General features: G+C 40.0%; 1 protein-coding gene across 4 annotated transcripts in view; it reads right to left on the reverse strand.

Moving 5' to 3' along the window:
• clmpb (CXADR like membrane protein b) overlaps positions 1–16,135 on the reverse strand; it is a 320,729-nt gene that overhangs the window by 76,750 nt on the left and 227,844 nt on the right. Inside the window, exon 1 of one of the 4 annotated variants that reach the window (XM_061972689.1) lies at positions 10,053–10,155. The exons of the other annotated variants lie outside the window; for them this stretch is intronic. Within the exon in view, the coding sequence (XP_061828673.1) occupies positions 10,053–10,113 (61 nt within the window). The 5' untranslated portion in view covers positions 10,114–10,155. Of the gene's footprint in view, positions 1–10,052; positions 10,156–16,135 lie in introns of those variants that run through there. 4 annotated transcript variants of the gene reach the window in all.

Consider the following 16,135-nt stretch of genomic DNA (forward strand, 5'->3'; position numbering starts at 1 on the left):
CCAACCTCGTCTCTCTCTCCATCCGCCCGGCTTTGTTTCTCAGGCATATCAGCGACATCGCCCTTCTTACAACATGCATCTAACGTCTCGTTCAGAACTAACAGAAGCGGCAGAAAGGAGTGTTGCTTACAGCTGTGAAGTACATGGCGGTACCTTCTCTGTGTAGCAAAGATGGCTGTGCCGTTTCCCCAGAGGTGAGCAGATGCCATGTGTGTTTTGGCAGCTGTGTACTGAAAGGTGTTGACTGGTGGGCCATCTGACAGAGTGCCGGTGGCTTCATGACGGCCAGGGGAGGTCAACAGCGAAGCTTCCAGGAAAAGAGGCATCACCTTGACTCATTTAGGGAGGGCTAATGGAGCGACCACCATCTGTCCTGAGGCTCGTCTGAGCCCACTCATGCAGGACACTTTGTTTATTCACCTGCAAGATGTACGGCGAGAAGGTATAAATCACCGCAGTGAGTCTAGGCAAGTGTTCAGCTGTATGTAGTGCTTAAATCGCAGAGGAGCACTCCAATCATAAGTGATTGCGGCCTTGTTTGTTTCTTCTTCCAGGAATTAGACTGAGCCTTGGCTCTTGACAGTGACACAAACACATCCAAAAGGAATGCCCTGCACAGCCCGGTCGCCAAGATTGAAAGCAGACGGATGGATTTCCTGCACGGCTTGCTCCACCAGGCCCGTATTTTACTCCCCGAAGCCTGATTAAAACGAGGTGGAGCTCCAGCTGGGCTCGGGCGGCTTCATGTGAGTCAGAGAAGCAGACTAGCTTGCAGTGACAACAGAGAGGAAACACGTCTAAGCAATTTGTTCACACTGTCCAAATAGCGGATACCTCAATCAGGACAGAATCAACAAACTTTAAGGGTATTTCAAGGGCGTTCTGTTCATTTTGGTCTCGCAGCAGTGTGGAAGGTTTAAATAAGACAGGGTCTGGAAACTGTTAACTGCAGAAGCAAAGGAAATGAGGGCAAACTGAAATAAGTAAGCCATCACTTGCATTGTAGCTCTATGGCAGGTAGAGGTACTCCTAAAGTGTTGCTTTTATTGAATAGATTCATGTCAGTTAAACAAATAGGGAGTTAGATAAACTAATACCGTCCAGTATCCACATTTCACGGCTGTTTTCGCACTTGACAGTTAAAACAAGATCTGGTTTTATTGCTTTGCAAGTGCGGTTGCTTTTCAGTTCAGTTCAGTTCAGTTTCAGTTTATTTCGAACATGCATACGATACAATGTAATGCATCACACATTTCCAGTTGTTTCATTACAGCATGTCCGAAAAGGAGAAAGAAGAAATAGAGCTTATTTAATCCTACCCCTTATTATACCATAGCAATGTTATCCAATGTCCTTGTTCTCTATAACAGAACAGTGAACAAATAAATAATAAATAAATAATATACCATAGTAAGCAAACACATATTAAATACATAAATAATCTTTTCTCAATAAAAAAAGAAAAAAAAAGGTTCAAGATGTTCATCATAATTCTTGTTCTGTGTACTTTGTTAACACTTGTAGTTTGAAACGTCTCTTAAACTGAATCATATTGGTGCTTTGTTTGATTTCTTTGGTTAAGCCATTCCATAATTTAATTCCACATACTGAATCGAGTGTGAACGAAATCATGGAAATCCTAATTTGCACAAAACAATGGATGGGATGGATGGCCAGGGCCAAGACCTACGTTGTCAATAATAGTCATAGTTTAGATTAAGTCAATCTGAACCCATTTTAAGAAACTTTATTGTCACACCAGCACACATGATGACACCAAATGTTGTACATATGGTCCGAGATTTAGCCAATTGAGTACAACAAGAATAATAGAATGTATACATATTTAAATACAACAGGATGTATATGGAGTAGGTTATACATAGCATAGGTTAGTAGGAATACATTGTGAATATGATAGAATGAATAGAAACATAGAATAGATTGTGATCCTGTAGTCCAAATAGAATGTGAAAGCAATGACAGAAAACCAAACCAAATAAAAGCCCAGCAGACATATTCTGCATGATTTCAAGGCTGCGTTTACACTTGTCACGTTCGGTTAAAACTAGTTAAACTAACTCCAATGCGATTCCTTGGCTAATGTGGTTTGCTTCGTCAAGTGAACCCGGAAGTTCACCACCAACAAACCCCCCTCTCGTCAAGAAGTCTCGGTTTTAAATAACTGTTTTGCATTTGGATCTTGTACATTTTGCATCATTTTGTTCTGTTTGGTTAAACAAGCTCTGGTGCAATTGCTCTGATAGTTTGTGTGGCCTCTCAACTATGTCCAAAGCCTGCAATTTCCTGGCACATTTTGGCCAATCATCATAATTTTCGCCAATGGAATTTGTCTCTGAGAAGCGCCGCAATGGGCACACGTCAAACATTTAATCAAAATGTTTGTTTCTTGGGACGATGAAGCAGGAATACTCCACGTAAAACAGTCTATTAACTCTTAATTGCTCAAACAGCACAATTACCTTACTCCTGCATAGTTCAGACTTACTTCCGATTCCGAATTACAGCGCAAAGCCTTCTGGCTAATCTAGTATATAAACATTTAGTTCTTAGTATACAATTAAGAACAGTTTTTTTTTTCATTGTGAACATAACAAATAGAGTGCATTTACATGTTAGAGATGTTGAGTGTGATGATAATCTATCATCGTTCCACATTTATTAGCAATAATTAACGCAACAGATCGTTCTGAACAGTTCACAAAAACTCTTAACATGCAGAGGTAAATGTGTTGGAACATAAATAAATGTTTAAGACGAACAAACACTTTTCAAGCGTAAAACATACAAAGAGAATGTCTCAACTTGTGGATGACAGAGCAGAGAGCGGACAATAAGGACACCTTTGGTGGTGTTTCTTTCTGTAAATGTCAGCATGTGATACTAATATTAGTTATACATAGTTCAAACAGCACAGTAATTTGACAATGATGTCTGAATATGTATTTTTACTGCCATCTAGTGTCTACTTTTAAGTCTGTGTCGTACAAAACGGGTAAAACATCAATACAGTAATTCTCTTAAATTTTTTTCCTGAAATCCTGTTCTTTCTGAGGTTAAGATTATGCCGGATGTAATAACAAATTCATAAAATCACAACTTTATTCAATGTTATTAAAGATAATAAGTCTTAAAACATCGCAACCTTTGTCATAACTTCCTGAAAAAGTTGTCGCAAATTCAGACATTTTAGGCCGCGACAAGCACACAAAAAAGTCTGCTTTCAAGTGAATTCTGATCCGATTCTGTTCACTTCAACCTAACTTTGCATATGACATGGCTCTAAGAAATGGACAAGCTTTAAAATGACAGCAAAAAACATTGTAACATCACAAACATTTAATATTGAACGAGGTGTTAGGATGCTAATTTCAGGGGCTTTTAAAAAGATACTGGATCCCAATGGTGCACTATAGTGCGTTTCTTTTAACACAATTCTCCATAAATGTTGAGTTGTGTACATTTTGTGCATTTTTTTCGTGTTGGCTGACACCAACGTTTGTTGTGATTGGTGGTTGGGGGTCAAGAGTGCAAATGCTTATCATCAAACAGTCAAAAATAATTAAAGGCCGACTGAAACCCACTACTACCGACCACGCAGCCTGATAGTTTATATATCAATGATGAAATCTTAACATTGCAACACATGCCAATACGGCCGGGTTAGCTTACTAAAGTGCAATTTTAAATTTTGCGCGAAATATCCTGCTGAAAATGTCTCAGTATGATGACGTCTGCGCGTGACGTCACGGATTGTAGAGGACATTTTGGGACAGCATGGTGGCCAGCTATTAAGTCGTCTGTTTTCATCGCAAAATTCCACAGTATTCTGGACATCTGTGTTGGTGAATCTTTTGCAGTTTGTTCAATGAACAATGGAGACAGCAAAGAAGAAAGCTGTAGGTGGGAAGCGGTGTATTGTGGCAGGTGTTGTGCCGGATAACGCACCCCCGCCGTAGAATGCACCCCCTGACTGTTGTGCCGGATAAAACAGCCGGTGTTTCATTGTTTACATTCCCGAAAGATGACAGTCAAGCTTTACCATTGACCTGTGGAGAACTGGGACAACAGAGACTCTTACCAGGAGGACTTTGAGTTGGATGCGCAGACACGGTACCGTGAGTACGCATGCAGCTGTGGCTTCCAAACATTTGCTCGCTTGCCCGTACGTGCGTGCCGCTATGTGCATGTCACGTACGTAACTTTGGGGACTTTGGGGAAATATATGTGCTGTATGAACTTTGGGGAGGTGAACGGTACTTTGGGCTGTGGGATTGAGTGTGTTGTGCAGGTGTTTGAGTTGTATTGGCGGGTTATATGGACGGAAGGGGGGAGGTGTTTGTTATACGGGATTAATTTGTGGCATATTAAATATAAGCCTGGTTGTGTTGTGGCTAATAGAGTATATATATGTCTTGTGTTTATTTACTGTTTTAGTCATTCCCAGCTGAATATCAGGTCCCATCCGCCTCTCACAGCATCTTCCCTATCTGAATCGCTTCCACTGCCCTCTAGTCCTTCACTCTCACTTTTCTCATCCACAAATCTTTCATCCTTGCTCAAATTAATGGGGAAATCGTCGCTTTCTCGGTCCGAATTGCTCTCGCTGCTGGTGGCCATGATGGTAAACAATGTGCGGATGTGAGGAGCTCCACAACCTGTGACTTCACGCGCATATCGTCAGCTACTTCCGGTACAGGCAAGGCTTTTTTATCAGCGACCAAAAGTTGCAAACTTTATTGTCGATGTTCTCTACTAAATCCTTTCAGCAAAAATATGGCAATATCGCGAAATGATCAAGTATGACACATAGAATGGACCTGCTATCCCCCGTTTGAATAAGAACATCGCATTTCAGTAGGCCTTTAAATATACATAATGATACGATGAATGTTCGACAATCTGGCACCAAACTGTATTTAGTTTACAGAACGACTGCATGTGGAGAGTGTAGAGGTAGGTCTTTAGCTCTCTGAAAATTTTGCTACCTTAACCTGGTTTAGATACCAAATTCTGGCATCTGAAACAACAATTCTACGGCTGCTATGTTTAGGGAAAAGGGCACAAATGGTATTGAAAAGCGATCACGGGTTAGTTCTCATACCTGACCGTTTACGAGAGAAAAGTGAAACCAGGGATGAGTTCAAAATGCACCAACGTGATTATATTGCACTTCCATATCATGGAGGAATCATTCATTATGAATCAAATATTTTCATACCTGGAGCATAAAAAACAGTTTGCAACCTTCTAAATACAGATGTAATATTATGATAGCCCTCTAAACATGAAATAACACATTTGAGTCAACTTTACACTCTTCCAATCCAATATAGTAATGCTGACTGGGGCTGAGCCCATCAGTGGCCACGATACTGAATTGGTTTGGTCTTCTGTAGTGGCAAATCCCAGTGAAGTATTGATATGTTTGGTCTCTTAATTTAGGACCAACATATTGTAGAATGTACTCTAAAAATAATTTTCATTTAAAAAAAAAAATGCGATATGGTGAAGTCGCAATATTTGAAACGCGATGTGGCGACATACGTCTAAAAAGTCGGAAACTGTCACCTCCAACTATGACCACAGCGTCAATACATATGTAGAGTGGCGCTCTCCATAATTTTCAACAGACTGCATTGCAAAATTACCCCCCTTTCCTCTCACGGAGGTCCAACAAGGAATGGGGCCATATGAATCCCTTCCCTACTATATGTGAACCAGATCAATGTATTATTTTTTATTTTTTTCATTTTGCCCCCAACGCAAAAGTAGGAACACAGCTTTATTTACAAAATGAAATACAAAAATGAAACACACTTTAGTCACCTTTACATTATTTTAAACTTTCAAAGGCTGAGCCAATCGGTGGCCACCATACTGAACAGCACGCTCTGATTGGTTTAGTCTCCTTTAGTGGCCACTCTACTTTAGTTTTGACATGTTTGGTCTATTTAGTCGTTTTTATGCTTAAAAATACTTAATTTACAAAAATGTACAATATGCTCAAACATTTTTTTTTTAATATTGGAAAAAAAAAAATCCAAATAATATTCAAAAAAATATCTAAAAAAATATTTAAAAAAATATTTAAAAAGAATATTTAAAAAAATATTTTAAAAAAATATTTTAAAAAAAATTAAAAAATGTTTTCAAAAAAATATTCAAAACAAAATTCAAAAAAATATTTTAAAAAATACTTCAAAAAATATTTAAACAAAAATTCAAAAAAATATTTCTAAAAAATATTTCAAAAAAATATTTAAAACAATATATACGACGAGTTGAAGTGGCAATATTTGAAGTGTAATGTGGCAAGGGACGCCTATACAACATTTTAAACATCGAAAAGATGAAAAGTTGGAAACTGTCACAATGTCCAATCAGGTTGTGAAATGTCAGAGCGACCCATATTTTTTTTTTTTATATTGGTGCCAAAAGTAAAAGTGAGCACAGCTTCATTTACAAACTTAATACAAATACGTTAGCATGCTCATCAGACACGTGGCGCGACTCCAAAGGTCATGTCACTGTGCATGTTTGCGAGTGTTTACATAGGCAGGGCGTCATTTGCACTCGGTCACCATGGACGTGCATGCGCTGGCTGCTGGGAGTGTGTGAAGCTTAACACGTGTGCCAGTGTGACCGACTGATTAGTGGCGTTTTCATCGACTGTCTGCGCGCCGTCTGCCAGGGGAGTAGCACCCCAGACTGTTTCGCTCCTTCTTAGCGACGCAGCTGGTCGGGCGCCGCACACGCATGGCTTCCAAACACGCTTCCCGCCACCGTCCCCTTGACATTTGAGCTACGTTCCAACCGCGGAGAGTCGTCCGTGCGCACGAGTAAATAAAGCCTAGTGCATTTCGTGGGGCGAAGGTGTTTAATCAGCGTCTGCTTGGTCAACGAGGGGTTAATCTCATTAAACGTGCGCTAAACGGCATGCCGGGGCATCATCTGACAAGACGTAGGCAAGTTAATTAAAAGCGCAATTAAAAGAAGACGGAGCGATATTGAAAAGCAGCGTCTTGCTGTATAGTCCGTCACAAATAACAAACCACAGGTGTGTCAAACTACCAGTGGTGGTTTACCAACTATTACATCCTTTATTAAACAAGCCTGTTTGTTGCTGTTCAAATCAATCAAAGCTAATTATTTTCACAATGAATATTCATGAAATATGTACAAACACATCAAAGTGATTCTCACTTTTAAGTGACCCCATATTGTTTGCATTTACGTTTGATTTGGCTTACTTTTCTTCCTGCAGGGGTCTGTATCACTTTTAGTGGCACTTGGCCACATTGAGGAAGATGGCAGGAACACTGCCACACAAAAAAACTACAAATGTGCTGACTTGCTTTACGACATACGTCACTCCCGAATTCCCCGTTGGTTAAAAAGACGGAAGTTGATGCGAACACCTACATGCCACCAGAAAACAAAAAGAAGAAGAAGAAGAATGCCCAAGGGCAATTTTTGCTATCATGGCCAAAGCTGCAAAACAACCAAAGAAACGAAAAAAAATTTCTGAGGAGACAAAAAAAAGAAAACTGAATGTTCTTGCTCTATGTTCTTGCTAAATTGTAAGTGACTTTCGATGCTCAAAATAAAATGATAATGCTAATGTCAGCTATCGGAAATCTGCGTGGTAGCAATAAATAGCCACCAACGTGATCATTTCACTGCTACTTCCTGCGGAAAAATAACCCAATTTTAACCCAACTGCTGGTTCAAAAAAGGACAAGCCCCTTATTTGAGTTATTTTAACTCAACATTTTGGGTACAATTTTTCAACCCAACTTTTGTGTTGAATTATTTAACCCAAAAGTTGATTTATGCTAACACAATGTTGGTTGATTTTTAACCCAACTATTGGGTTTAATTTATTTAACACAAAAGTTGAGTTATGATAACTTAATGTTGGGTTATTCCCAACCCAGTATTGGGTTGCGCAATTTAGCGCTCCTTGACCCAATAGTTGTTTAAAAATGATAAATGTTACTGCTGGTTAGTCCTACTTCTTCCAAATTACTGATCAAAAGAATTGCCGTGTATGGTCATAGTAGTCCTATACAACATGCTCAAATATGTTCATGTACATACTGTAAGATGTGTGATTGGAAATAGTGTTAATGAGACTAATCCATAGTAAAATTCCCTTCAAGGAAACATTTTTTTTTTAAATAAAAAAAAGCCTTTTACCCAAAAATGCGTTACTCATTGAAAAACAACCCAAAAAGGTTTCATAATTTTGAAAACCCAGAAACTGAGTTAAAACTATACCCTTATAACCCATAAAATGAATTGCTCTTCATAAAAATGACTCCAAAATTTAACCCAACACTCCCAACTCATAAATTGGGTTATCAAAATAACCCAACATTTTTTAGTGTGTGATAAGCATCTTGACCTTGATAAAAAGAAAAGAAAAATATACTCTTATTCATTTCATAAAGGACAAATAAAAACATCAATGACTTTTCTGTTCTGTTTGATCAGCAGTCTTACTGCGGTGTTACAGTCACCACTTGGAATTAAGGTATGCAAATAAACATTTACAAAGTGTTTCTTTGTATATAACTCACAACATACACTATATATATGCGGCTTATAGTCCGGTGCGGCTAATATATGAAACAAACATTGTTTTTCTACTAAAAATGAGTGGGTGCAGTTGATATACCGGTGCACTGTATAGTCCGGAAAATGCGTTAATACATGTGATCAGCTACATAATGTCATGATCCGTGGCCCGGATCATGTTTTGTTTAGTCATATTCTGTTAGTTTTGGACTCCTTTAGTTTCTGTTTTGTGCACCTCTGGGTTTGTTTTGGTTACCATGGGTACTAATTGGGTTCCCCTGCCTCTGGTTAGTGGTTGTTGTGCAGCACTTTGGAAACATTTTGTTGTTTAAATGTGCTATATAAATAAAGTGGATTGGATTGATTGGATTGGATTGGTCGGCACGCTCACCTGCTGTCGAGCACTAATCAGAGCTATTTATTCACCTTTCTCGCCACGCTCAGTCTGGCTTTGTTGTTTGCTGTATGCAACATGTTTGTTTTCATCTTGTTTTCTGGCTAATGACTAACGTGCTAAGTTTTGGTTCTCTAGCTTCTTGTGCGAACGGCACGCTTTCCTTTTGTTTGGTTCCTGTCTTTTTGACAATTAGAGATGTCCGATAATATCGGGGTGCCGATATTATCGGCCGATAAATGCTTGAAAATGTAATATCGGAAATTATCGGTATGGGTTTCAAAAAGTAAAATGTATGACTTTTTAAAACGCCGCTGTACGGAGTGGTACATGGACGTAGGGAGAAGTACAGAGCGCCAATAAACCTTAAAGGCACTGCCTTTGAGTGCCAGCCCAATCACATAATACCTACGGCTTTTCACACACACAAGTGAATGCAAATCATACTTGGTCAACAGCCATACAGGTCACACTGAGCGTGGCCGTATAAACAACTTTAACACTGTTACAAATATGCGCCACACTGTGAACCCACCCCAAACAAGAATAACAACACATTTCGGGAGAACATCCGCACCGTAACACAACAGAACAAATACCCAGAACCCCTTGCAGCACTAACTCTTCCGGGACGCTACAATATACAACCCCCGCTACCACCTACAACCCAAATCCCCCTCCTCCCCCCAACCCCGCCCACCTCAAACTCCTCATGCTCTCTCAGGGAGAGCATGTCCCAAATTCCAAGCTGCTGTTTTGAGGCATGTCAGAAAAAATAATGCACTTTGTGACTTCAATAATAAATATGGCAGTGCCATGTTGGCAATTTTTTCCATAACTTGAGTTGATTTATTTTGGAAAACCTTGTTACATTGTTTAATGCATCCAGCGGGACATCACAACAACATTAGGCATAATAATGCGTTAAATCCACGACTGTATATATCGGTTGATATCGGAATCGGTAATTAAGAGTTGGACAATATCGGAATATCGGATATCGGCAAAAAAGCCATTATCGGACATCTCTAATGACAATAAATCATATTCCTACCTTCATGCTTTCGTTCGGAGTTGTCCATCTGCATCTTGGAAGAACGACCTCGCAATAACATGCGACCCCCACGTGACAGAAAAAACAAGAATACCAACGTAACATGTTGCATACAGCAAACAACGAAGGCGGACTGAGCGTAGCAAGAAAGGTGAATAAATAGCTCTGATCAGTGCTCGACAGCAGGTGAGCGTGCCAACCACTAACCAGAGGCAGGTGAAACCAATTAGTACCCATGGTAACCAAAACAAACCCAGAGGTTCACAAAACAAAACTGAACATGACTTAACAAAACATGATCCGGGCCACGGATCATGACACATAAAACTCTGATCTGATTGTGTAATATAATATACAAACCCCGTTTCCAAATGAGTTGGTAAGATTGTGTTAGATGTAAATATAAACGGAATACAATGATTTGCAAATCCTTTTCAACCCATATTCAATTGAATGCACTACAAAGACAAGATATTTGATGTTCAAACTCATAATTTTTTTATTTTTTTTTCGCAAATAATAATTAACTTAGAATTCCATGGCTGCAACACGTGCCAAAGTAATTGGGAAAGGGCATGTTCACCACTGTGTTACATGGCCTTTCCTTTTAACAACACTCAGTAATCGTTTGAGACCTGAGGAGACACATTTTTTAAGCTTCTCAGGTGGAATTATTTCCCATTCTTGCTTGATGTACAGCTTAAGTTGTTCAACAGTCCGGGGGTCTCCGTTGTGGTATTTTAGGCTTCACAATGCGCCACACATTTTCAATGGGAGACAGGTCTGGACTACAGGCAGGCCAGTCTAGTACCCGCACTCTCTTGCTGAAATAAGCAGGGGCGTCCATGGTAACGTTGCTTGGATGGCAACATATGTTGCTCCAAAACCTGTATGTACCTTTCAGCATTAATGGGGCCTTCACAGATGTGTAAGTTACCCATGTCTTGGGCACTAATACACCCCCATACCATCACACATGCTGGCTTTTCAACTGTGCGCCTATAACAATCCGGATGGTTCTTTTCCTCTTTGGTCTGGAAGACATGACGTCCACAGTTTCCAAAAACAATTTGAAATGTGGACTCGTCAGATCACAGAACACTTTTCCACTTTGTATCAGTCCATCTTAGATGAGCTCAGGCCCAGCGAAGCCGACGGCGTTTCTGGGTGTTGTTGATAAACGGTTTTCGCCTTGCATGGTAGAGTTTTAACTTGCACTTACAGATGTAGCGACCAACTGTAGTTACTGACAGTGGGTTTCTGAATTGTTCCTGAGCCCATGTGGTGATATCCTTTACACACTGATGTCGCTTGTTGATGCAGTACAGCCTGAAGGATCGAAGGTCACGGGCTTAGCTGCTTACGTGCAGTGATTTCTCCAGATTCTCTGAACCCTTTGATGATATTACGAACCGTAGATGGTGAAATCCCTAAATTCCTTGCAATAGCTTGTTGAGAAAGGTTTTTGTTAAACTGTACAACAATTTGCTCACGCATTTTTTGACAAAGTGGTGACCCTCACCCCATCCTTGTTTGTGAATGACTGAGCATTTCATGGAATCTACTTTTATACCCAATCATGGCACCCACCTGTTCCCAATTTGCCTGTTCACCTGTGGGATGTCCCAAATAAGTGTTTGATGAGCATTCCTCAACTTTATCAGTATTTATTGCCACCTTTCCCAACTTCTTTGTCACGTGTTGCTGGCATCAAATTCTAAAGTTAATGATAATTTGCAAAAAAAAAAATTGAAAATGATTTGCAAATCATTGTATTCCGTTTATATTTACATCTAACACAATTTCCCAACTCATATGGAAACGGGGTTTGTATTTCCCTCATGGTGTCTTATATACTGTAATGAGTCAGACCACGAGGCAGCGTTTCAGCTTCATGTAAAAACCTTTCGACATACATCGTGACGTAGGGTTTGCATGGAGACGCTTTTACGTAACGTGAGCGTCCGACAAGGCTCCCCGTGCGTCACACAAGGAGGCCGTGCAGGCATGTATCCCGCTAGCTCGCCCGCCCTGCGGGCACCACTGGCGGCCGCGGCCTGCCTCCAGATGAATCATAAACAACCGCCCGGGCCTCCATGACTTAATCCCCTGTGACATCGCCACGGGGAGACGGAGAAAGCGGGAGGAGAGAGGAAGGCAAACATGGCGCGTGCTCAACTTGCAAGTGAATTAAACATCGCAATGAATGTGCATGAGGTGTATGTGAGGATACGCCGAGGTGAGGTCGCGGTTTGACAGGAGATACAGAACGAAGCACGGGGAGCCACAAGTCTCTGTTCATGTGTGCGTTATGCAAATGTCACTCAAATACGGCCATGAACGTGTGGCGTCCTACGCAAGGTGGCAGCGAAGGCCATCTTCAAAATAGCGCCTCTGAAAGCGTCGCCTGCAGAAAGCGGGCTCATTAATTTATTTTCGGAGCCAGAATGTGGAATCTTGCACTGAGACATGCGATGTTTCATCCTTCAGGCTTCAGCACACAAGCGGATATAGTTTGAAAATCAAGAAGAAGGAGGAGGGCCGTTTGCTCCGAACCGAGTCAAGGTGCCGCACTTATTTTTTTTTTCCCCGGGAAAGTTCCGAAAATGATTTGCCGGCACTTTTCGGGTTGTGCTGATCCAAGGGGCTTTTTGTGTTTTTGAGATTAATGAAATATGTTTTGCTCTTTGGCATTTCAGAGCCCACGCAAAAGGTTACAAACAGCCCCCCCGACCAGCCGGAGGTTTATGTGGCGTGCCGGCGACAATATTCCAACTCACTGTGAGATACAATCCCTCCTATTATTGTACATATGCCCTGTACTCCTACTGGAGACAATGATACAGTATAAAGCCTGTGCATATTAAAGTGTAAAATATGATACAATATGTATCCAGGACCTCTTATCTCAACCCATTCTCTGCAATAGTATTGTACTGGCTCAACAGAAATATATCAATATGTCATAATTGCTAATATATAGACTTGGATTTAGACTTTGACAAACTTTATTGATCCACAAGGGAAATCGTTCCACACAGTAGCTCAGTTACAAAGGATGGAAAGTGTAAGGATGAAGAGGATAATGCATGGAAAAAAGTAGACTAAAAATGTACCGTCATAGCATACTTGCCAACCCTCCCGGACTTTCCGGGAGACTCCCGAAATTCAGCGCCTCTCCCGAAAACCTCCCGGGACAAATTTTCTCCCGAAAATCTCCCGAAATTCAGGCGGAGCTGGAGGCCACGCCCCCTCCAGCTCCATGCGGACCTGAGTCCGCTTTCCCACAATATAAAGAACGTCTACAGTAAAGCAGTCCGTCTGCAGTAAACAGCAAAGTTGTGACACTCTTAAACAGGACAATACTGCCATCTAGTGCATTTGATGAAAGCACTTTTGTGCGTGCCACACAGCAATGCATAATCAGAGAGGGTGTTCAGCATGGTTAGAAAGATAGTGACAGAGAATAGAACAAGGATGGACAATTCAACCCTTAACTCAACAATGAGTAGATGAGTGTTATGTGTGTGTATATGTGTAAATAAATGAACACTGAAATTCAAGTATTTCTTATATATATATATATATATATATATATATATATATATATATATATATATATATATATATATATATGTTACGGCTACTCTTGCGTTCAAAAAGTTCGAAAAAATCAAAATAAAGTAATGCAGAGTAGTCCTGAGGAGGAGGTGTTTGACTCACTAAATTCCTTAATAAGCACTCGCGGAGATATGTCGAGATTCCAAATGATCATAATTTATTTTCACAAACAAAACATATTCTCCGGGGTTGACTTTCAAAATAATCAAAATAACTTATTTAGCGTGGCTTCAATATAATTTAGCGTGGCTTCCAAATAGTTTAGCGGTAAACAAACTGTTTCACTCCTCACTCCTTCAACATGATAGACAGACAAAGGGCACCCAGCTGTCCCGTCTTCTTAATTATAGGAGGAGGAAGTGGCTCACCAGTAGGAGCGTGAGCAGCTGAAAACAATCAGTCAATCACAATGAAATCTAAAACATCCAATAATTCATCAACATCATTATTGACATTATTTGATTTCATTGTCAAAACAATTAATAAATAAATAATATAGATAGGCTCCAACAATATATATATATATATCCATCCATCCATCCATCCATTTTCTACTGCTTATTCCCTTCGGGGTCGCGGGGATATATATACATATATATATATATATATATATATATATATATATATGAAATACTTGACTTGGTGAATGCTAGCTGTAAATATACTCCTCCCCTCTTAACCACGCCCCCAACCACGCCCCTGCCCCAACCACGCCCCCCGCACCCACCCCCACCCCCCCGAAATTGGAGGTCTCAAGGTTGGCAAGTATGCGTCATAGCAATACAAAATATAACATATATGTAATATTTACAGCATATAATATATACTGATATACTGAATACTGATGTATTTAAAAAAAAAAGTCATTTTTGTGTATTCTTCAGATAATAAATACCTTTTGTCATTTTTTCATTGTTACAGTCACCACTTTGTGCCCTTCGAATTTACGGCTTCACTCTATTGTGTGTTTTTTTTTAAATATATTTGTTGAAAAATCATATCAGCGTCCTTGACTATGGCCTATTACTGGATGGATGGATGGATGGATGGATGGATGGATGGATGGATGGATGGATAGATAGATAGATAGATAGATAGATAGATAAATAGGATATGTCTTTATTGTCCTTGCAACAAGTACAACAAAACTATGTTTTCAACACAAACCCGTTCAAGATTAGACAAACAAACAGTGTACAGGGTTACAGCACAGTAACGCTGATGGGTCGCCACGAGGCGCCCCGTAAAAGGTGGAAAAAAGGTAAAACACTGGGGAAGAAGATGAGTAAAAAATACAATCTAGACTGGGCTCCTAAGGGGGCCTAGTCTGGAGTGGGAAAAAACCTCCATGCCATGCACACATAAACATGTTACATTTAATCACGACAACTCGCAACAGGGGGGGGAGTTGGAACCCTGGAGGTCGACTGCTGCTATGAAGCGCTGCCAGCCGTCCATCACCCCGAAGGGGAATCAAGCGGTGGTGAAGGCATATAGATAGATAGATAGATAGATGTATAGATAGTACTTTATTGATTCCTTCAGTAGAGTTCCCTCAGGAAAATAAAAAATCCAGCAGCAGTGTACAGAATTGAGATCGAATTTAAAAAGTAAAAAGAAAATAATGGGGGTTTAAATGGAAATAAAATAGAAAAAATTTAAATATGAATACAAATAAAAAGCAACAATAAGAATAAAAATATAACAGTAAAAATACAACAAGAGATACTAGGCAGTAGTGACCATGTTATGAAAAAGTATTGCACTGTTATTGCACTGTTTTTTCATTGCAGTTTATTTCAGTACCGTTTCTCGTCAATCATATGCATATTTAAGCTAATGTAATGCATTTTAGCCTAAAATAAGCATTTGCAAGCATACAAATGGCCTAAAAAACGTAATCATTATCATCGAACAAGTTGCAATATTTTCACATGTTGTGTTTAAGAACCGTGTGCAAATCTAGAATATTGTACAGTATGTTTTGCAGTACAGTATATGTTGTATTTTGTATTTTTCCATGTTCTAACCATTAAAGTTAAAGTTAAAAGTTAAAGTGCCACTGATAGTCACACACACACTAGGTGTGGTGAAATTACTCTCTGCGTTTGACCCATCCCCTTGTTCCCTGGGAGGTGAGGGGAGCAGTGAGCAGCAGCGGTGGCCGCGCTCAGGAATACTTTTGGTGATTTAACCCCAAATTCCAACCCTTGAAGCTGAGTGCCAAGCAGGGAGGTTTTGGGTCCCATGTTTATAGTCTTTGGTATGACTCGGCCGGGGTTTGAACTCACGACCCGCACTCTAACCACAAGGCCACTGAGCAGGTGGCCTTATTAGCGCCCTCTACACATAAAATAATACCCTTATAGTCACCTTTACACTATTTCTACCCAATACAGTATACATTTTAATAGAAAATGCAACATATACTGTACTGCAAAATATACTGTACAATATTCTAG

This window comes from Nerophis lumbriciformis, linkage group LG17 (assembly GCF_033978685.3).
Source record: "Nerophis lumbriciformis linkage group LG17, RoL_Nlum_v2.1, whole genome shotgun sequence".
NCBI classification, from domain to species: Eukaryota; Metazoa; Chordata; class Actinopteri; order Syngnathiformes; family Syngnathidae; genus Nerophis; species Nerophis lumbriciformis.